The sequence below is a fragment of the Crocuta crocuta genome, unplaced genomic scaffold, assembly GCF_008692635.1.
Source record: "Crocuta crocuta isolate KB4526 unplaced genomic scaffold, BGI_CrCroc_1.0 scaffold32, whole genome shotgun sequence".
Lineage (NCBI taxonomy): Eukaryota > Metazoa > Chordata > Mammalia > Carnivora > Hyaenidae > Crocuta > Crocuta crocuta.
This window is the reverse complement of record NW_027529424.1, coordinates 8,002,892-8,027,212: the sequence shown is the minus strand read 5'-3', so window position 1 is coordinate 8,027,212 and position 24,321 is coordinate 8,002,892. Positions and strand designations below refer to the sequence as shown.

General features: G+C 46.2%; 1 protein-coding gene across 1 annotated transcript in view; it reads right to left on the bottom strand.

Moving 5' to 3' along the window:
* The window catches only part of SFMBT2 (Scm like with four mbt domains 2), a 201,050-nt gene that overhangs the window by 91,056 nt on the left and 85,673 nt on the right, over positions 1-24,321 (bottom strand). The window contains exons 5-7 of the mRNA XM_077758536.1: positions 15,917-16,005; positions 14,021-14,267; positions 4,938-5,035 (exon numbers count right to left, since the gene is read on the bottom strand). Coding sequence (XP_077614662.1) covers positions 4,938-5,035; positions 14,021-14,267; positions 15,917-16,005 — 434 coding nt within the window. The remainder of the gene's footprint in view (positions 1-4,937; positions 5,036-14,020; positions 14,268-15,916; positions 16,006-24,321) is intronic.

Here is a 24,321-nt window from a genome sequence, read left to right as displayed (position 1 = left end):
GGCTCTGTGCTGACAGCTAGCTCAGAGCCTGGTGCCTGCTTCGGATTCTTTGTCTCCTTCTCTCTCTCTGCACTTCCCCTGCTCACGCTGTCTCTCTCTCTCTCTCTCTCTCTCTCTCTCAGAAAGGGGAACCTGGGTGACTCAGTCGGTTAGGCGTCCAACTTCGGCTCAGGTTAAAGATCTCACAGTTCATGGGTTCGGGGCCCCTGTCGGGCTCTGTGCTAAGAGCTCGGAGCCTGGAGCCTGCTTCGGATTCTGTGTCTCCCTCTCTCTCTCTGCCTTACCCCTGCTCACACACACTCTCTCTCTCTCAAAAATAAACAAACATTGAAAAAAATGTTACTAAAATTTTTTTTNAGAGCTCGGAGCCTGGAGCCTGCTTCGGATTCTGTGTCTCCCTCTCTCTCTCTGCCTTACCCCTGCTCACACACACTCTCTCTCTCTCTCAAAAATAAACAAACATTGAAAAAAATGTTAATAAAATTTTTTTAAAAAAATGGTACAGGAAGTGCTGGCCATTTTCTTCTAGTCTCATCACTTTGGTAGCGGGACTTGTACATAAGTCAATCAAACAATGGGTTGAAAAGTTTGCCTAATAAAACAGAAAGCCATGAGACATCATTCTGACATGCAGGGCAATCACCTCCACAAATCAGTAGTAATATATGGATTGTTTTAGCAAATCTATTAAGGCTTTCAATAATGGGTCTGGCTTTCGGGGAAAAAATGTTTTTCATTTTTTATTTTCCAATAGAATGCATTTTTTATCCCTTTCCCTTTGGCACCCAATTTATTAGTTACTTAAATTTCAAATGAACGTACATTTTTGAAGATCATCTGCATTTTCTACATAAAGGAAATCAGAGTTCCCACTAAAATATGGTCCCCAAAAGCCTTTCCACGTGTTCCCTCAAATCAAGGGTAAATAACAGCAGAAATACTAATTATGTGCTCATTTTTTTACGACGCTGTTGTCTATGTGGATATTTGAACGAGGCGGGGAAATCTGTACGTGAACTAGTGGACTGCACTTACAGACACAGACACACAGATACCAAAGCACATATGTGAACACATCCCTCGAGTGACCATCTCCATTGCTTAATGAGATCCGTTCCATCAAATACCCATTTCATCTCAAGTGTAACAACGGTGATGAATAAAGAACTGCTTTGAAACTGCTCGTTTCTAGCCACTAAATGCGCATTGCTTTGACTGCTGTCTCCTAACAGCTGAACTTTACGGCAATTTCCTCAACAACGTGCTTCTCGGAGGACTCATGACTGAGTCCAGACATATATACCTTTTGCCATAATGAAAACAATAGAAGTGAGTCCGCCTGCTGAGAAAGTGATGATCGAACCGCAGTAACATAAGGAAAAAACACACAGAAGTTCTCTTTTTGTGCCAACCGGCGAATATTGCTCATGGAAACTTCCAAAAACTTGAGAAAAAAAAAATCTCTCCTGTTTTTGTGAAGGCGAAGCAACTATTAAGACAGTGTGAACCTCACCCGTGGCCTCCACGTGTATTCCCCGAGCTTTGTTACTCCTGTGGAAGAAGTGCACTACATTAGGATTTCATAAATTACTGTACACGCGTGAAATGTGGCCACACTGGGCTGAATCGTTTACCCTAAACGTTCACACCCACCCAGGACCTGGGAATGTGCCCTTCCTTAGAAACAAGGTCTTTGCGGACGTAGTCAGGTTAAGCAGAGGACATAGTGCATCAGCATGGGCCAGAATCAAATGGTGGCGTCCCCTGGGAGTGGCAGAGGGAGATTGGGACAGACACACAGAGGGGAGAGGCCCATGTGAACATGGAGGCGGAGGGCGGGGTTATGAGTCACAACCCAAGAGATGCTATGATCGTGAGCAACCACCGTAGCCAAGGTGCACTCCCAGGACGGGCTGGACCTCAGACCCTTCCGAGGGAGCGCGGCCCTGCCGACATCTCCGTCTTTACGTCTAGCCTCCAAAGCTGTGAGAGAGTAACTTTCCACTGTTTTTAGCCACCCACTTTGTGGTAATTTATTCCAACACCCTTAGAAAACGATTACGCTGGTTGTTCTCACGATGCCAAAACTAAACGTATAAATATCCACTCCGTGCAAAGCTCGGAGAGGAAAGGGACACTGCCCACTTCTCCATCAGACTGAAATAAGAGGAAACATTCGTACAAGTGCCTTACAAGTTTTAAAAACATTAATTTTGGGGGTGCTTGCGTGGCTCAGTCAGTGGAGCATCCAACTCTTGGTTTCAGCTCAGATCATGATCTCACAGTTCATGGGTTCGAGCCTCCACATCCAGCTCCATGCTGATGGCGTGGAGCCTGCTTGGGAGTCTCTCTGTCCTCCCCTTCCCCACTCGCTCTCTCCGTCTCTCTCAAGATAAATAAACCTTTTTTTTTTTAAAAAAAAAACACATCATTTCAATTCAACCCATTTTTATTTACAAAATGCCCACTTGGTGTGTCCTGACTTGTGGGACGCACTGTGACAAATGGGAAATATTCAGTATCTGCTCTTAAGGTAACTACTCATCATGAACAAAACACTGAGTACAATAATAACTCTCAAGGAGTCCATCAAAATAGTCTGAATTCTCACTGAAAAAAGGAAAGCGAGGGGAAAAGGTTCTGTATTTTGAAAAACATAGGAAAATTATAAAACCTTGGAATCCGGTCAATAGCATTTTGCAGAGTAGCTGCTCAGGTAAATGTTTAATGAATTAGCAAATTATTAATTAAAAACATATCAGGATAATAACGTTTTTACCTTCTGAGTCTTAGTATTCATAGTTCTGAACAAAAAACCTGCATATCCAATGAATCGACAACACTATGAATGCAAAAAATTTTATTTTTTTTTAACTTTTTTCATTTTTGAGAGAGAAAGAGAGTGAGCAGGGAGGAGCGGAAAGAGACAGAGGGAGAGAGGGGTGGGGGGGACACAGAATCTGAAGCAGGCTCCAGGGCTCGAACCTGGGGCTCGAACCCACATGGGGCTTGAACCCACAAACTACAAGATCATGACATGGGCCGAAGTCAGGCACTTGGCCGACTGAGCCACCCAGGTGCCCCAACTCAAAATATTTTAAATCAATGAATTAAATACATCTGTCTCTTCAAGAATTTGTTCATATATTTGATAGTATTTACTGGGTCTGACTATAGCCAAGGAGTCTGGTTGAATGGATTCAACACTGAATAAGGAAGACGTGGTCCTTGCCTTCTGGAAGCTTCAGTTAAGCAAAAAGACACGGAGAACAGTCTTGTAACAGGAAAACCTACACAGGCAATAACACTAGGAAGAGAAAGCGAGGAAATGATCCCCAGGAAACGAGGCAGAGCCTGGAGAGGGCGTGGGGGAGGGACAGGCAGAAGGGCTCCCGGGTGACTTCCCGGGTGTAGACGGGAGGAGGTGCATATTCCGTGTTCACCCATGACTCTTTGAGCTCCTCACATGTGTATAATGTATTCCAAAACAAAATCTAGGTTTTCAAGGGTGAGGGACACCGCCCAACTGATACATTTAAAATATTACCATGGCCACCACAACGGCAGTGGACATCACCTGCCCGGGTCGACAGAGGGCTGCAAAGAGACCGTGGAGCCAGACAGGGAAAGGAAAAGCTGTTTTTCTTTACTGTTATTATCTTTTCCAGGAGAGAATGTTATCAGGAAAGCAAGAAAGAAGGAAAGAAGGGGGCACCTGGGTGGCTTAGTCGACTTTCGCTTAGGTCATGATCTCGCGGTTCGTGGGTTCGAGCCCCGCGTCGGGCTCTGTGCTGACTGCCAGCTCAGAGCCTGGATCCTGTTTCAGTCTGTGACTCCCTCTCTCTCTGACCCTCCCCTGCTCACACTGTCTCTCTCTGTCTCTCCTAGAAATAAATTTAAAAAAAAAAAAAAAAGAAAGAAAGAAGGAAAGAAGGAAACGAGGGAGGAAGGGAGGAAGGCAGAGGTGAGGAAAGAAGTATTTATTTGCTCAGTTAGTAGGAAAAAAAAATGCCCAAGATCCTGTTTCATTGCCAATGATCACTACTGCTAACAACCTACTCTTTTTGTAAAAAATTTATTTATTTTGAGAGAACAGAGAGCAAACAGGGGAGAGAGAGGAGGAGAGAAGAATCCCGAGCGGGCCCACGCTGTCAGCACAGAGCCTCGGCCCGCGCCCTAGACTCCTGCCCATGGTGCCTAAGTGCCATCCGCGCTTCATTCCCCACACGGGATGCGGACGGCATTGCAGACAGACGTCCCCTCAGGGCGGGGACATTTCTTTCCAGTTTCTGCCAGCCGGCTGCGACCATACTTCGAACCGCTCAGGACCCAGGGTCCGGGCGAGAAGAGCCGCTGGAGGCCTTCCTCTGGCCCGGACGGGTCAGCCCTGCCCAAAACTTCCTATTCTCCTTCACTTAAGTGCTGGGCAGGACTTTAAAGGTTAAGAACCCGCGATCCTTCCCAGCAGTGGTGTGTGCCCTTCCCCTTCCTGAGCTCCTACGGGGCCTCGTGCCCAACAGGTCCTCACGCAAGTGTCTCGGGCCATCGGGAAACCGGCCCATCAGAGAGCACTGCTGTCAACTCTTTACCAAACGAATACCCAGACTAGGCCCGCAGCGTCCGCCTCGTTCCTTCCATAAAGGGCGAAGGCGGGCAAAGCAGGTGTTGCGACCCTCTCGTAACCCATTATGGAGAAAAACAGCAAAGTCGCAGAAGACCCATGAGTATTTTATAAAACGAGAAATCTGCAAAGGCCACAAAGCAAAGCCGAAGCGCGCAGATAAACGTTTTGAACGTTTCAAACGGAAAGTGGCTGAGCTTCGCAAAACTGGCTTTCTCAACCGTGGCGAGTGATTCGGCGTAAGAAACTTTTCCCTCCGGAACTTGCATGGCTTTAGAAAGAATAAGCCGGTCGCTACGGACCGACGACGTCTTACCTTAAACACTTCCATCGGCAGAGGAGACTTTCCGGCATCAATAACGGATTTTTCCAGAGCACACTTCCACTCAGAGGCCATCTTCAAAGGATAGATTTCTGTATCAACAGCAAACCACAGAGGCATGTTAAGGACCCACATAGTGTACTGGATGATTTTTCCTTGAATTTTACTTCCCAGGTTTTTCAGAGCAACTGGCGCACTCAGCAACCGCGAGTATTCACACCCTGCTCGCATAAAAGGCCACCTGCTAAGGGATTTTCTGACGTTAAAGAGCAATTTGAGACTCTGCTATCAGAAAGGAATACTAAACTTACTAGGGCCCTTCAGGGAACATTTGTGTGCATCCCGTAAGCAATTTAATGGCAGGACTCACATCAGCACCATCTTCACTCATCTGCTGTCCCAAATCCCATGTATCACCTGGGAAGCCATATCCACTGATGGAGAATCTAAGATCGGATCCATTTCTAAACCAGACCCGATGCTCGTCTGGCATTTTCAGTTATTACAGCATATTTTTCACTATATCTCTAAGCTCTCCTATGCTAAAAATAGCCCACATGAGCCAGAACATTATTAAAAGGCAAATTAAAATTTACCAACCACGTTTAATATTTACACTTGAAATGTTGCTAACACACCCCATGTAGCCCATATTTTACCCCCAGGGGGTGGGTGGGGGTGGGACGGAGGGATTTACGAATGGAGGTTACTCTGGCTGAATGCAAAACAGAAAGAAAAAATTTGTTGAGCCCTGTGTTCACCGATTGCTGAAACTGCAGGGGAATTTTATGATCTGATCTCCACGGATTTAAGACCTTATCAAAACAGGATTTGCAGAAGCACTCACTTGAAGGGAGATATGTTTATGCCTTCCTTATATCAGCCCGGGCTACTCCAGACAGACAGTTAGGACATGAATATGAATTTAAGCACAGTTAAAAGGCAACTTTAAACCTTTGGGGCCATATTTTTAATTTCTTGCATGTCTGTGTTTCAGCACACAGCCATATATTTCTAAGCCCCCAGCTTCTGAATTCACCTTGAGCCTGAGCTCCTGTGTTTTGGCAGTTTATCGGGTCTTTTCAGGCTACCATCATTATGAGAAAAGAAAGATTCTGCCGAAGGAGTCAAGTTATCAGTGTTCGGCCCACTGTGGCTCATTGTCAGTTACGCAAAGTCACATCAAGCGTTATTAACGACCAGACAGGCTCTGCTGTGTGTACTGTGTACAATCCTTCCTAACATTTTATTTATACTCTTCTACCTCTGGGGAATTTTTTCCCCCAATTTGGCATTTCTATATGAGAACATAAATAGAAAATGATTCTTCTTCACACATATGTACGGGATAGATGTATCTGATGTATTTGGGAGGGGCGCAGTGGGCTCCCAGAAAATGAACGAATGATCTGTCCAACATCCACAGGTAAGGAGGGGGTACTGAGGGAGAAAGCGCTGGTCACAGGGTCCCACAAAGGAGGAGGAGGGGCCAGTTCACAGCCTTATAAGCCCCATGAGGAGGAGACGGATCCCCTGAAACACAGCAATGCTTCGGCTCGGGGGCACTGCGTTAAAGCCTCGGTGAGAGGGAGGCAATTGCTCAAGGAAGCCAAGCCAGAGGACCCCAAGTGCAGCAGGTCAGGAGGCTCAGGAGGGAAAGGATGCACAAGAGCCTACATTTCCTGAGTGAGGGAGTAACAAATTCACCGTCCCGGAGACCTGGAAGCTGGTCAACAGAGAGTTCAACCCTGGCACAGTGGTAAAAAGAGAGCCAAGTCAGGAAAAAGGAAGGCGATTGTCAAAGACAAGATCCGCAGGGTGAGAAAAGGAAGAGAAGGTCCACCGTGCAGGTGCCTGAGCCCCCCCGGTCGTGTGTAACTGCGGTGTCGGGGGCCGGGGAGCTCCAGAGACAGAGAGGAGGGGAAGAGAAGAGTGGGTCACAAAAAACTACGCAAGACCAGAGCAAAAGCCCCACTTGGCCGGGGCTGGACCCAGGCTGCCGGAACAGAGTGAGGTGATGTGCAGACCCCGGCAGGGATGCTCACCGCCCGCCGTGGTACTTGGCAGGTGGCCACACACACTGGCGGGGCGCCACCGCGCCCACCACGACATCTCAGTCTTCTTGATGCGATCTCTCTCCCAGCAAACGGAAGCCCGATGCTCTGCTCTCCATGGTCCCCGCCAAAGTCATGGTGGAATCCTCCCCCCAAAGTGATGGTTAGGAGGTGAGGCCTTTGGGAGGTCAAAAGGGGGGAGCCCCCACGAACAGGATTCGTGCCCTTATCAAAGAGACCCCAGAGAGCTCCCTCGCCCCTCCTACCACATGCAAGAAGAGGGGCTGCCTGTGACCCAGGAAGTGGACACCAAATCTGTGGGCGCCGGATCCTCAGACCTGCAGCTTCCAGAACTGGGAGAAATAAATGCCCGGTCTGTGGTATGTGTTCTCCTAGAGCAGCCTGAACGGACTAAGAAACCCAGGTTCCGTGCGACTTTTGTCTCTGCCCTACGACCTTATGATTCCCGGTCTTCTTTTTGAGGAGATGAAGCCCTGAAATGGAATTTAACCCCGTGGCAAGGCACACCTCTCTCAAAAGGTGAAAATCAAATGCAGTGGTTTCAACCCAGAAAATTAATAGGCAACCAACGGAATGGGAAAAGATAGTTGCAAATGACATATCAGATAAAGGGTTAATATCCAGAATCTATAAGGAACTCACCAAACTACACGCCCGAAACACAAACAACCCAGTGAAGAAATGGGCAGAAGATATGAACAGACACTTCTCCAAAGAGGACATCCAGATGGCCAACAGACACATGAAACGATGCTCAGCATCCCTCCTCATCAGGGAAATACAAATCAAAACCACACTGAGATACCACCTCACACCAGTCAGAGTGGCTAAAATGAACAAATCAGAGAACTCTAGATGCTGGCGAGGATGTGGAGAAACGGGCACCCTCCTACACTGTTGGTGGGAATGTAAACTGGTACAGCCCCTCTGGAAAACAGTGTGGAGGTTCCTCAGGAAACTAACAATAGAACTCCCCTAGGACCCAGCAATAGCACTGCTAGGAATTTACCCAAGGGATACAGAAATGCTGACGCATAGGAGCACATGTACCCCAATGTTCATAGCAGCACTCTCCACAATAGCTAAAACATGGAAAGAGCCTAAGTGTCCATCAACAGATGAATGGATCAAGAAGATGTGGTTTATCTATACCATGGAATACTACATGGCAATGAGAAACAATGAAATCTGGCCATGTGTAGCAACATGGATGGACCTTGAGGGTGTTATGCTGAGCGAAATAAGTCAGGCAGAGAAGGACAAATATCATATGTTTGCACGTATAGGAGGATTAGGAGGAACTTGACGGAGGAACAAGGGGGAGAAGAAGGGCGGAAATGGTGGGGGAAAGGGAGAGAGGCAAACCATGAGAGACTCTTGAATGCTGACAAAAACTGAGGACTGATGGATGTGGGGGGGAGGGGGGATGGGCATGGAGGAGGGCACTTGTGGGGATGAGCACTGAGTGTTATGTGGAAACTAATTTGACAATAAACTATTAGTAAAAAAAAAAGTATTGTTAATATAAAAAAAAAAAAAAAACAAATGCAGTGGTTTCCAGAACGCTCAACCACCTGCAAAAGCTAAACATCTAACGGTATCAATAAACAGAGAACAATATTCCGTGCGTGTGTTTCATTAGGACAGAGAGGCGCTTGGTTACACCGGCAGGTTTATGGACAATAAATAGCACCATTAAAAGAACATAAACCATTTTCTTAAAATGATTGTGTTGCAGGTAATTTAATAGAGTGTATCATGTCGATTTCTGTTTGCAGGGAAGTAATAAGCAATTAAAATCTGGCCTGACCCATCTTTAACTAGAAGCCTACATGGAAATGAGGTGCTCACACTCTGGGCTAGCGTTTGGCTGGCTCTGGCAAGGCGAGAGCTGCAGAACACAGGAGGGGAGCAGAAGACCACCAGCTCGCACCTCAGACTGGAGGGTGTGATCCCCCTTTTGATGCACCTTATGACCTCCACTCCTTCCTTGTCTCACCAGTGAGCAAAGACTGATCTGTGCTTGTTTACAGATGCTAGGGAAGCCTATGGACTGAATACTGGTGTCTCCTAAAAATTGGTGTGTTGAAGCTCTAACCCCCAATGGGATGGTGTTTGGAGATGGAGCCTTTAGGAGGTAACTGGGGTTAGATGAGATCGTAAAGGTGGGGTCTCCATGATGAGATTAGCACCGCAGCTCTCTGTCTCTCTCTCTTTCCATGTGCACGTAAAGAAGGGGGTACCCACAGATGAAGAAGTGGGCTTTACCCAGAACTCAACCCTACCAACACCCACATCTTGGACTCGCATCCGGGAAAACCATGAGAAGATCATCTGTACCATACTTATTTTGTATGGCTGTCTGGGCTAACTAATACAGAAAGCGACAACCATCTTTGGACTAAGAAATAGTTCAGAAACTTTCTAAGGAAGAGNGAAAAACATCAAGAAAGAGAAATGCCAAAGCCCTTGGAAAGCTTCTGGTCCTTCATTTCTGCGACAACATGTAAGAGTCTCCCTTGCTTTCTGAACATCCAGAAATATGAGGACAGGCGGCGGGGGGGGTCTCTGAGAGACCCCTGGTCTCCACAGCCTTCTCAAATTTCCTAGAAAACCAACTAAACCATGAAACTCTGATCACAGACTGAATACCTAGAAAACACCCATCACTCATGGTATCTTGTTAACACCCCACAACACAGCAAACGCTCCATTACCCCCGTTTGACAGAGGAGGGAAGTAGAGGGGCTGCCCAGGGCTCTGTAGCGAGGGACGGAGTGCAGAAGCAGCTAACTCGGGCCCTGGCTCCAAGTCCACATTCTTCCGACTCTGCCAGCCTCCTGGAGCTTGAGTCATGTGTGACCTCTTCTAGAGGAACGAAAATCACCCCACAGACCATATTCCCATGCGTGGGGTGCGTCCTGGGGCCATGCGGGGGCTAAAGAACAGATCACATCAACAAAGACCATCTCTGCTTGACCGGACCCTGTTTTGAAAAGCTCCCCTCACCCATCAGGGACAAAGAGGACAGCACAGCCCTTGCCATTTTGGGGGCATCTTCACTCTAGGTCCCCAGATTGGCTTCCAGATCCCCAACAATCATTTGGCTCCTGGAAGGTGGACGTGGCTGGTTCCCTTGCTCCCTAAGACATACCCAACTTTTTATCCAGTCAGTGCACTGGACAAATACTCACTGAGCACCTATGAGGTGCCAGGTACCATACCAGGCACTGGGGACACAAGCAGAGAATCAGACACAGGTGTTCAGTTAGTGTCACTGAATCCCCTCACGACGGGACTGTGAACGAAGCGAGGGGGTGGCCAGTGCCACATCTGGAGGATTGGCTCCCCGAGGACAGGACGTGCCTAGCAGCCCCGTGGAAGCCGGAGGAAGCTGAGGTGCGGGAGAGCCACTCGATGAGTACAGTGTCAGGGCTGCGTGGCCGGAGAAGGGGCACGGGTCTGACCGCAGACTGCCTCCCACCCAGCGCAGAAGGAAGGCTCCTGCTGGCAGGATTCCCCTCCTGACACAGCCTGAACCACGAAGGACTTCAGGCAGTGGCTGCCCTCCTTCTCGTCACCTGGCACTTCATCCTCTCCGGCTCCATCTTCACCGAAGCTGGATGCGACCTGCTCCGTCAGCACCCACATGCCCCGGGACAGCCCTGGGTGTGACGTGGGCGCCTCTGTCCCCTCTTTCTATCCTCACCGCCCCGACCTATCTTCTCCGGTTCGAGCCCGAGATGGAGAGGCGCAGTGACCGTCGCGTTCTCTCTGCTGGACGGCATACAAGCAGCCCCTTTTCCTGGAGTTTTTGAAAACTGTCTGGCCACTATCCATTCCTTATTTCTACCTTCATGTGTACTGGACAGTTGAGAAATCTCATGCCCTTTAACAAGTGGAAAGAATAAGTAAAACTGAAGGATGAGCCATGTTTCGTGTCAGCGACGGTGGTGTTCGTGGGGACACAGCGAGGGAGGCATGGGGGGCAGGGGACCCCAGGGCTGACTCCCAGGGCGCCCTCAGCATCTCTCCTCTCTCCCCCGCCCCACACCTCCCTATCTCCCTCCTGCCCCTCACCACCCAACACTTTCCAACTAGTTAAGGGTGTTTGGGAATAAGAACAATAGCTAATCTTTTTATGTAAGTCTGAGACTTTATTCCCACGTATATTTCCGTTAAGGAAAGAGCACTACCGTGTAAGTTTTAAGTCACTCTGGGTCTTGAGATTAATTTACACGAACCCAAAGTACTGAGTTCTGTTCGCATGTGTAAAACACAGGGACCCTAGCTTTATAGCGGCGTTGTCTACAGCAGCCACGAGGGAGGCAGCCCAAGCGCGCGTCACAAGGTGAATGGGTAAAGAAGATGTGGTGTGTGTGTGTGTGTGTGTGTGTGTGTGTGTGTGTGTGTGTATACGATGGAGTATTACTCAGCCATAAAAATGAATGAAATCTTGCCGTTTGCAACAACATGGATGGAGCTAGAGAGTGTGATGCTAGGTGAAATAAGCCACTTCAGAGAAAGACAAATACCATAAGATCTCAATCATCTGTGGAATTTAATATACAAAACAAAAACCAAAGTGGGGAGAGGGGGACGGAGGGAGGGAGGGAAGGAAGAGAGAGAGAGAGAGAGACAGAGAGAGAAAGAGACCAATAAACAGACTATTAACTATAGAGAATAAACTGATGGTCACCAGAGGGGAGGTGGGTGGGGGATGGATGACGCAGGTGACGGAGATAAAGGATGCACCTGTCGTGACCAGCGCCGGGGACGTATGGAATGGCTGAATCACCAACTGTACAACTGTACACCTGAAACTAATACGAAACTGTGTGCTAACTAACTGGAATTTAAGTAAAAACTTTTTAAAAAATAACAAAACATGGATAATCAAATAATCGCCACCCCAGGTGTTGTTCTGCTGAATGAGGCAATGGAACCCCGTTTTCATCTTGTAACGCCTGCATCTGAAGAACTGAAAGCCATGCTTGGCGTGTCCTTTGGCCTCTTATTCTCCCCCCCCCCCATGCAAAACCTCTCTCGCTCACAATTTAAGTGTTAAGAAAATAGCTTCTTAACGATGAATGCCTTCTCCAAATTCTTTAAGGACACCCACGAACTCTTGGGTGGAATGGACAACTCGTGTCCAGAAATTTACTAAGACCAGTAAAAACAATTTATTCTTCTCTTATGAAGACATTAAATTATCTAAGAGAGAGAGGAAGAGAGCGAGAGAGCTCCTGTGCAAAAAATTCCTAAGTTTCTATGGTGACACTTTCCATTATTCTTGCCTTTGAGTATGAGTTCCCAGACTCCACAGCAAAGGAACAGTGCACAGAACCTAAGGAATAATCCTTTGCTTTGCTATAAATGTTCACAGTGGCAAATATAGGGATCTCCTAAAATTTATAAAGCAATTAGACACGAAGCTAAGATTTACACACTCAACTCCCCACACAAAGTAAATTTCTCCTGCCAGGTTACGAATCCCAAGGCAAATGTGAGCTTAGATCTTTTCTCAACACTGACAGGCCCTGTGTCAGCAAAGAGTCCAAAATTACTCAGGGTATAACTGGATTTCTTGGCTGCTTCTCAAAACGGTAACAACAAGAATACTAATAGAATACCATGTTATGTGCCTACATGCCTGTCAAACTCAACATAAATGCAAATACACGACATACAGAACCAAGAACTTCTTTTTTTTTTCCAACCAAAGCCCTTGAGGGACAGAAAGGAGAAACATGAACTCCTTGGCTCCACGTACTCAGGATGAGCACTAGCATCTAATACGGCAGGAAAAGAGATAGCTGGCAATTTTAATAAAAGATTTGGCTCCTTACTTCCGATATACCTGGTGAAACTGACTAGGATGAAAAACAGCAATTTCTGGAAGACATTAATATTTCTACCTTGCCATCTTTAATTCCATAAGGACCCAACATTTTTTGTTGCTGTTCTGAGGACAACCATTAAAAAATGGTAAGGCTGGTATGGGCAAGCAGGAGGGACAGGAAGAAATGGGGAGCATGACCTTGACCAAGTAGCTTAATTTCAGTCCCAAATTTTCTCTGCTGGAAATGGAAATATTCACATCAAACATGCAGCACTTTTTTTTTGGTAATCAAAACAAATAGCACAGTAGATGTAAAATCACGTGGCACATAGTAAACATTCCAGAATGGTTAGTTTGTGAACAGTGAGATTTTCACCCAATGAAGTATGTCAGGAAGCATAATGCACTGTTCTATCCAATTACACCTGTGGAAAGTCATACGACAGTGCCTTTGAAGCTAATTAATACCCATGATGTGCCGGGAAAAAACATATGATGATTTTCTCTTTGCCATTTCCAGGTCAGCACAGATTATATAACGATAAGCACTTGGTTTAGATATTCAGATGGATGGATGGATGGATGGATGGATGGATGGGAAGTGAGTGGGAGGCTGGGAGGGTGAAGGGATGGGTGAGCAGATGGATAGGTAGGTAAGTGGATGGACAGGTAGATGGACCGATGGAGGAAGGGATATGGATGAGGGGCAAGGTATGGATGAACAGAGACGGATGAACAAATGAACGGATGAGACGGTGAGTGGGTGAGTGGATGAGTAGATGGGTAGATGAATGGATAGAGGATGTACAGACAGACAGAGATTAGGGAACCTACTTCCAAGACCATCAAAATTCCTAGATCAAAAGGGAGAATATGATCAAGCCCCAATCCACTATGTTTTTCATCTGTGAACCAGGAATTCCAAAGGAACGAGATTACCATCACCACAGCCTCCACTGCTGTCTCCTTTTAGAACACTATTACCTGAGGTCTTGAGTTTTGTCTTCTATAGAAGGCGCCCTGAAGTTAAAAGGCTCAACATTCACATACACGTATGTAAAAGATGACACAGAGCTAAACGAATTCTCCAGAGACTCATCGAGGAAAACATCACACCTTTTCCCAAAATACCTCACAGCAGCCAAAGCGCGGGAGCTTACCTGAAGGTGGGTCCATTCTGTATTTATTCTCTTGACACCAACCAACTGGTCGAAGTCTGTAATCCAAGTAAAACAACCACTGGTCATAGGATTCAGTGTCCTCCAATCCCACATAGCGAAGGCGTAATCTTCCTCCAACATTTTCAATCACACTAACTATCCAGTACTGAAAAGGGTCCTGAGAATCCTGAAGTTCTATTAAGGAATCAACTGTAATGAGGTCTATAGGGTCTTTCCCTCGCAGAGGCTGTTTAAACAGAAGCAAAACTCCTTATTTTAAACTTTACTTTAAGGTTCTCACGGAAACAGATGACAGCAGAAGATAATATCTTCTCACACCATCATCCAAGCTATTGGCAAACAGTCTGCTGTTTCCCTCCACCCCCATCCTTTCCACACCCACAGCCCCTCCCCTGCGCACTCCCCGCCCCCCACACGCCCATCCCACCAGCCCTCTGCCCAGCGAGAATCACAAGTAAACAACATAACAGTTTGCGCTCGGTTCTCACCAAACAAATCACCCTTCCCAGATAGAACCGGGTTTGTTGGAAATAAGCATGCTTTTAAGGAGAGTTACACCAAATTTGCCTCGAGCTAGGAAATATGTGGTAGCTAAATATCTACTTTTCCCATAGACAGATCTATCCGCTATGGAGATGTCCCTTTATACTGTAACTCAACAGATTTATCTTAAAAGAGCTACCACTCTAATGTGAAGACTCTCATACTTGAGTGAATACGTGTAGATGGCACGTTTATTACACATTTAATGCTCAGCTACATTGGACAATTACTGTAAATTTATTTGTACACTTGACCCAATAGTTTAGAGAATATATAGAATTACTGCCCCATATAAGCAACCCTCTCAGCATAAGTTAGCACACGAAAAGGGTGTTTGTTCAGTCAGCCTTGCGGGCAAATATGTTTAAAAAAAAAAAAACAATGAACAGAGAAAGACAATTTGTCCTTCTGAAAGGGTGAAGAACCATCATTTTGATTTGTTAACCAAACAATTAAATTGAGAACCATTAAGATAAGCAAATACATCAGGCAAAATCTTCACAGCACAAAACCGGATAACTATATATTAGACAGCACTGCTCCATAAGTCAGTGTCATTTACAAGAGCAAGAAAATGTACAGTTAACGTTAAGAGAATAATGACAGCATCAAAATCCACATCGTATTCCTTGTTATTTACTATGTGTTCCCTGTTTGGGGATGCATTTTTCAAACAGATTTGGTAACTCGATAATTGCTTTGACAGTCCACTGTTCCTTCTATTCTATTGTAAATATTGAAATGCCTTATCACGAAATTATTGTCAAATGAACCATCAGGATTGCAGATTAAACCGTTTTTTTTTTTCCTTCGGTGCCTTAAAAATACCTTAACCACACTGAAATATGATCAGCCAATTCTCTTGTTTTCATAAGGGGAAGCGAATTCAGTTATTCCGTAACACCTGTGTGGTATGATCATGAGGTTATACGTCCCCAATGGAGCAGTGAGGGGAACTGCTTTTCAGGATACCTGCGACTATACGAGAGCACGCATATGCTAACTGGTCACTTCCCTACGACCAGTTATTCCACAGGACTTTATTTATATTGACCAATATAGGATGGAGGCTGAAATGTGCAGGGCAGTGGAAAGATATCCTAACACTGCCACCAAAGGACGTGAAGCAAAATCTCCACTTGCTGACCGTGGCGCAGGTGAACGGTCTACAGCGCCCTAAGATTAACCAAAGCAATTCGGGAAACAGGAGGTGAGGCCACTTGGGCAGAGAGCGCTCTGCACACGCAGGCACCTGCTGAAGGCTATATGCAAAGGTGCACATATAACTGTGATGCTTCAGACACAGAATAACGGAATAACGGTAATACATACACCTTCCAGGAGGCTGGCGGGCGCCGTCCGGGAGCCAGTCAAGTCCCGAATGAGGAACTCTGTCCAGTCTGTGTACTTCTCTTTGATTGCTGGCGAGACAAAAGAAGAAATAAAAACAGACTTCAACACAGCGGGGGAGTGTCCGAGAAGCCTAAAATCACAGCACTTCCCTGTATACCCGGGTAGTTTTGAGACTTTCTTAATTTTAGGCAACAGACTTCAGTTCTAAAACAGAGACGAGAAATCTGTCAACAGGGATGCCTGGGTGGCTTAGTCGGTTAAGTGTCCAACTTTGGCTCAGGTCATGATCTCACGGTTCGTGGGTTCGAGCCCTGCGTCGGGCTCTGGGCTGGCAGGTCAGAGCCTGGAGCCTGTTTCGGATTCTGTGTCTCCCTCTCTCTCTGCCCCTCCCCTGCTCATGCTCTGTCTCAAAAATAAATAAAAACAATTAAAAAAAAGAAACCTGTCAACAACAGCGGGTGACTTCATGCCCACCACATGCCTCCATTTTGCTGGGTATCAAAGAAGTGAAAGAATATGGGCCCCGTTGTCTTAGCATCTATTCAGAAACTTCCACCATCAAAAAGAAGATACCGTCAAGCACAAAATTCGGGAGATTCTGAGAAGAAAAGAGATCTGTCGGGGCAGAAGGGTCAGGGGGAAGCCAGCAGCAGGCTCTGAATGACAGGAAAGGTTTTACAGGTGGAGAAGAAGAAGAAGAAGAAGGGATTTGGGCACCGAGACAAGCAGCTGATGGCTGGGGGGAGCAGAGGGAGGGAGATGTGGGGGAAGGCTGCGTCCAGCCCGAGCACGGACCCTGGCAAACTGTGCCCAGGGGCCGCCCGGAAAGCCAGCACGATGCACACTGAACAAACAGGAAGTCCCTGTATAAAATCAATCTGAAAATAGCATAAAGGCTTGAATGGAAACAAAAGACGCTGATGGCAGAGAAGCCCAAGTAGAAGCTAGTGCAGGTCTCTACCAAAGTGACGTCTCTCTCCAAGCAGCGGGGACCACACCGAGAACACGGAAGGACGCAGTGGACACATCTTTGAACGAAGGAATAGCAGATGCTGGAGGCCAATGATCTCCAAGGGCTTAGACTCTGAGACTTGAGAAACCGGTAACTCCCGGTGTGTCTCCCCAAATCGCAGATGCCCGAAGGTTTCACACCCGGGAGAGGCCCTGGACCTTCCGGGGCCATCACAGGACTCACAAAGTCAGCCACGGCGGGGCAGCAAGCCTCAGGTCCCCATCCACCCACTCTGGGGGGCACATGGAGAGCCAGCCCGGCAGCACCACCTACGACCATCCGCTACTTAGCTTTTGTGAGCCGCCTGTGCTCTGCAAAAGGCATGAAGCAACAGTTTCTTGCTCAAACCCAAAGGAAGAGTCCTCACAGAAGGCGACTAGGACATAATGTTGTGGAGGCAAAAGGTAGGTCGCGGCATGAGGTGGGATCTGGACTCCGTGGGAGGCTCTGCCATCACTGGCTATACCTTTGAGTAACTTACCCAATTTATCTCATACTCTTTCCTCATCTGTATAATGGTGCTAACGACATTTCTGCTCATGGGATGCGATAAAGAGTAAAGGAGATACATATGTCAATAAAATATAACCTCACCAGGCACGTACCGGGCGATTGATAAATACTAGCTCTTGTGTTGTTATAAGTGTATACGAAATTACTAAACACTCTCACCAAATACGTATTGTTTGTCTCCACAATTCCAGCTCGAAGCTCTGGAATGCTCTGCATGGCTGTCAGCAGGAGGGGACACGGAGCACCTGTCACTTCAGTCTCGAACCTGCAGCTCAGTCACGAGCCCCTCCCTGCGCCCATTTGTGGTCGTAAGACCAAGAGGAAAACCAAGGTGGAAGAATGCAGGCAAAATAAAATGGATCCAGACAAGGCTAAAAAGCCCAGCTTTCGGCCATATAACGTCCTGACCCCGCCTAATAACCTGCCTAATAACCAGGAACTCACCCATTCATCAACTTTTACCACTAGATGTTTTTCTCAAATAAAACACCATCTGCCTCATTTTACATACACACACACACACACACTCATAAGGAAATGCATCCATTTGGGGCAGAAACTCTCACTGTGTTGTGTTCTTCTCCATCATCAGGAAGTGCAGCAATCAGGGCGCCTGGGTGGCTCGGTCGGTTAAGTGTCTGACTTCGGCTCAGGTCATGATCTCACGGTTCGTAGGTTCGAGCCTTGTGTTGGGCTCTGTGCTGACAGCCCAGAGCCTGGAGCCTGCTTCCAATTCTGTGTCTCCCCCTGTCTCTCTGCCTGCTCACACTCTTTCTCTCTCAAACATAAATAAACATTAAAAAAAAGAGTGCAGCAATCATTTTTCAATGTTATACCTATTTCTAAATTAGCCCTTTGCTATGTACAAAACGGGCTGTGTCCCCCAAAATTCATATTGAATCCCAACGCCCAAGGTGACTGCGTTAGAAGGTAGGACCCTGGGGGAGAGGATTAGGCTTATATTAGGATTAGTGCCCTTATAAAGGAGACCCCAGAGAGCTTCCTCGCCCCTCCCTCCACAGGAAACTACTACAGAAGACACCAGCTATGAACCAGGAAGTAGAATCTGTTGGCGCCTCCAGGACTGTGAGAACTACATCTCTGTTGTTTATAAGCCACCCACGGTGTGGTATTTGTGCCAGCAGCCTGCCTGGGTGGAGAGAGCCCTCCAAGTGTCCGCACTTACTGAGAAGACCGAAGAGTTATGGTGTACAAGATGGACTGAAACCTGTATTCACCTTAAGCTTTACAAAGCCCTTTAACTTACTCGGTTATCATTTGATCATCATAACAATGCTCTGAGGAAGATGTTCTTAAACTTTTTCCCAAGTTCATAGAAAAAAACAAATGTCAGAGTCAGCTTCAAACTCAAGCACGCAGATGCCAATCTTACTAGGAATCTTTCCGTGAGACTCCGTGATTCTCAAAGAGTTTGCCTACAGATAGGTCGGCAACCTAAATTGTAGGCATGGTAAGAGATAATATGCAAATGACCATCTAAACAAATGTTTCAAGATTAGGGCCATATACAACTGCACTCAGTGAAGACAGATTTCATATTTCCTTACAAAAGAATGACAGTCAGTGTAGTTGAGTGAAAAAGGGTCCTGTACTTGACAGAATTTATGTCCGTATCCACTACAAGAGGGAAGCTCAGTTTTTCATTTAAGGGTTGATTCTGACATCCACACAAAGTTAACATTAAGTTAAAATGTCTTAAATACGCCATCGTCCGATGAAGACATCATGCGATGCTGAAATTTAAGGGGGCTGAGTCGCAGCCAGAGAAGACTACAGATGGCTCTGAAATTTACACCTTGTGAGCCCTCCGTTGCAGAGGCCCTAGAACCATCCATCAATATTTCTACACGAGGCTCTGAAGCCATCTTTTATGCGCCATGGAATATCTGGACAAATTACTCTCTGTGAAAAATGTATCTTAGCTGTAAAGACACACTGACAATCTTTTATTAAGAAGCAGAAAGGAAATCACCATTCTCAGGAATATTGTTACTTTTCAAAGAAAAACTGTTATGGTCAACATTTAGTTCTCAAAATTCCAAATGCTCAAATGGAAAATCTAGTACAGAAAAGACTGCCATATATAAAAACATTGTGCATACGAAGGCTACAATTTCCAGTCAATAGACTTACTTGAAGTAAACTTCAAGTCAGTTAAAGTCTAGTACAGTCAACATGGCCCAGACATTCCTTTGAATTCACTGCAATAGAAATCAATCTGTATTTTTCCATGTGTCCCTATAAGTTTCTAACTTGAAATTTTAAGACTGTAAGTTTTCATTTACTACAGAACGTCTCTCTTCAAAGACTCAAAACCAACTAGCTCGGACATAAGAACAATCTTTCTCAAATGGAATAACCGATTTCTTGACCCATGGTCATTACCGTTTCCTTCAGATGATCTACACATTAAATTTCAGAAAATATACAATCTCCCCCACACCCAATGACGTCAAATGTGGACTCTACAGAAAGAAAGAAACGAGTAAAATGAAAACAAAGTGGGGGGATCAAAGCATGTCCACAACACTGTCATCATTTCCCCGTGTTTTTAACTTATACAAAGACACGCCTAAAAGTTCATAAGAAGATGCTTTATTCATAAGGACCTTCTCATGAACAGTGTATTTGAGGTTCTATCGTTTTAATATTATATAAACTTAGTATCTATAAAATACGTACATTGTATCCAACGTTGCTTTTTGAGGAATCCAAGTTACACCTCAGGTTAACACTCATTTTGTGGAGGAACCCACATACCACTGAAGGAAGCAATCACGAACATGGGCTCCAGAAAAAGAAACCACACACACACATGCACATGTACACAGGCATCTTTTGTGAAGACATTTAGAGATTGCCCCCAAATCCCACAACAGCATTATGAGGATTGCAGAGCTGTCCATAAAAGGAGTTCCAAACAGGGGCATCTGGCCAGCTCAGTCAGTAGGGCATGCGACTCTTGATCTTTGGTCATGAGTCCGAGTCCCACACTGGGTATAGAGATCACTTAAAAAAAAAAAAAAGGCAGAAGATTATCATCATTTTTTTCCCCCAGGATTGTTGGACTCCCCACACATGTCAACAGAGAGAATGCAACGATCCGTTACTTCCCAAGGAAGCCGCCTGCCGTGGACACCGGCTTGTGGGCACAAAGCTGCCCATTCAGGCAGATCCTGAGCACTGAGATCCAGGCGGAAGTCAGACGGCACACGCCTCACCTTTCCGTCCACGTCACCAGCTTCAACAGACAGGCCCACGGAGAAGACAGACGGGCTACCGCCATACCGCTCCACTCCTCGGGAACACGGAGTAACTACCAGCCGTGAGGCCACTCTCACTCAAACATACTCTGGGCAAAAGAAAAGTCACATCCCCTTGTCTTAGAGTTTAAATACACAGAGGCGACTTCCTGTTCTTTCCGGCAATTTCCTCAGTTCCCGGTCAACCAAAGCTTCCCTGAAATGATTTCTTCGTCGGCCGTGTTTGTAATTTGCGACGGCTCTGTCTTGTTCTTTACTGTTCCCCCTTCCAGAGGTTTTTTTTTGTTTTCTTTTCGTTTTTTTGCCATTTTCAAAACGTCTCGATACAGGAATGTGAGGATTTTCTCCTCCTGTGGACCCTGCAGCCTCTGACTCGGGGGCTGTCCCCCCTTCTCTCTATCAGAGGTGCCCCTGGAGTGCCGGGCGGGCCCTGGTCCTGTACCACGTCTCCACTGCAGACCGCAGAGAACCCTGCAGGTGGGGCCGCACCCCGGAGCGGGTGCTTCTGATGCAGAGCGGGTGTCGGGTGGCTCCCCCAAACCGGCCTCATCGGTTCCCCCCAGAGCCTGCGCCCGCTTCTTCAGACACGAGCCGGGGGGGGCAGACATGGATTCCAGTCCTTGGGCGTCCCTCCAGGCTGGGGGACGGGGAGCCTGGGGAGTGTTCTGACTGCAGGCACCCGTTAAACCTTGTGAGTCCCGGCCCCACCCGGCACTGCAGGGGGCCCCCTCACCCAAGCATGTGGAGGGTGGTGACCGCCCCCACCCGGCTTTGACTGACACCAAGCCTTCAGCAACTTTCGAGCTGCTAGGAACATTCTGACATTTCTTTTCTGCACTGGTCTCTCTTCAGTTCGTGACGCTGTTGGTTTATGCATTTTTTATTCCTTTACCATCATTTTAATGGGCTCTCTGGAGGCAGAAGAGGGAAATATGAGTGCTCGAGCCGCACACACTCCTGGCTCGCAGCAGAACTGGGCTTTCCCAGTAAGATGCCAGGTGGCCACCTTTGACTTCCCAGGAAACTATTCTTTAATGCCGACTTCACGAAAGGAGGACGCTACAGTGCATCTTATGAATTATAAATGGAGGTGCTTACGCTTTCTATTAAGAATAAAAGACCATAAAGTTCCTACCTTTGGAGGGTTTTAAAGAAAAGAATCCACATTAATTTTTCATAAAGGGTTCAAATTAAACTGTTCTCACAAACAGAAGAATAGATTAAAACGACTCCACAGGTCAACAGGTTTGATAAGCTCCTACTCTGTTCACTCGGCCACATTACGCGCTACCGGGCTTGAACATGCAGACAAAAGTACTCCTGCCTTCAGTAATAAGCACAACCTAGATGAAGACATAACTTGTGAAAAATATCAAAAAATTGTCTTTACACACACACACACACACACACACACACACACACACCCCACTCTTTAGTACCCGCCACCTATGGGCTGGAGGAAAAGTTTTAATTCAACCTTCCAAGACTCTTTTAGTGCTATAAATACATTGAACAATTACAAAATGGAATATCATTCTTTTGCTCTGAAGACCAGGATTTCACAAAGACAGGATCTAAGAGCAGTTGGAAGAAAACAATAAGAGGGTCATGACTCTCTTGAAATAGAAACCATGAGTGGTACGAGCCTCAGAGGCAAACCATGAGAGACTCTTGAATGCTGAGAACAAACTGAGGACTGACAGGTGTAGGGGGGAGGGGGGAGCATGGAGGAGAGCACTTGTGGGGATGAGCACTGGGTGTTATATGGAAACCAACTTGACAATAAACTATTTGTAAAAAAAATGAGAAAGAAAAAATAAAACAAAACAAAACTGTACATCAATAAAAAAAAAGAACACTCTACATAATTAAAACATGGAACATTGAGGCCATTGTAATCATTAAAGCCTTGGTCAGTATCCGGGTGCCTGGGTGACTCAGCCAGTTAAGTGTCTGACTTCAGCTCAGGTCATGGTCTCACGATTCGTGGGTTCGAGCCCCACATTGGGCTCTGTGCTGACAGCTCAGAGCCTGGAGCCTGTTTCAGATTCTGTCTGCCTCTCTCTCTGCCCCTCCCCTGCTCACTCGCACTCTCTCAAAAATATATAAACGTTAAAAAAATTCTTTTTTAAAAAAAACGTGGTCGGTATTTACGCAGACTCTTAACACAAAAGGCCTTTGCTACTTAAGATTCTACACATTAGAATTTTCCTCGATATCGGGAATGAGAGCAGGAGAGCTCCTTTGCGTTGAAATTAGCTTATTATGGGGTCACACGTGACATCACCCCACTGGGCAGCTGTAAGCGTTTAATGAGATAAAGCTTCCTGGCGGTTATGACTCCAGTGGTGTAGTACAAGCCCCGGGGAAAGTGAAGTGTTCTTTGCTAATGCTGCCCATCAGTCCCTACTTAATCCATTAAAGAGTTCATATAACATACTAAGTTTTCTTTTAGAAGAATGTATATGAAATATCTCAAAATGATGGGTTCTTTTTTTGTTTTTGTTTTTTGAGCTAGAGAGGGACTACAAATGGGGAAGAGGCAGAGGAAGAGAGGAGAGAGAGAGAGAGAGAGACAGAGAGACAGACAGAGAGAATCCCAAGTGTGGGGCTCAATCCCGTGACCCTAGGATCATGGCCTGAGACAAATTCAAGAGTCAGATGCACCCCTGACTGAGCCACCCAGGTACCCCTCAAAATGGTATTTTAATTACACACTAACAAGTTTCTCGCAATCCAAATTTAACTTGTAATAAACCTGCACATCAAATCATGGATATAAAATGACAACCACGGGTTAAAAAAAAAAAAAAGCCCACACGGTTAATATATTATTAATTTCAAAAATTATCATTAGAATAAAATTTCTCTTCCAGAGTGTGGTGATACTTTTTAGCCTTCTAATCCCTTAATTGCCTCTCCCTACATTGGATATTCATGCTAATTAATGCTAATGATCGCATCTTCAAACACCGCGGAAGGGGAACCAGAGAAGAAAATCTACCTTATGGAAAAGAATTCCTAGTGGAGACCATGACAGGAATCCAGTTCATTTTTAGCTTCTATTCCTGCTTCTTCACATTATTCGAAAACTGACCACCTGCTGCCTAGTGGCAAAATGCAATCTCTCTAGGTACACTTTGCAGGAACAGTCTGACGACAAGAAGATACTCCAGGCAGAGAGGTGCTGGCGTGAGTTTCAGGAGAACAAGATGACCAGCGAAGGAAAGTGACACACGGCGCTTCCGTCAATACGAACACTCACACACGAACGCTGCTTATTTTTCCGTGGACACAGCCGCGCATATGACGGTTCCCTCTGCGTGTCCTCCGCATCCAAACCAATCTGTGTTCTCAGTGCCACGCACGAAAGCACGTAGGAACGAGAGGCCGAGGACAGGTGAGATTATCCTAACGTTGAGTTCAAACCGGATCTCTTGCCATCGACACTACAATGTCTTTGCAACTACACCTCCGTGTCGTTAAATTATTCCTACAATTGGCGCAAGTCACAGCTCACTGGAAAATGAATGTCTTCTAATAAGCTCTTATGATATTTTATTTGCCTGCTTAAA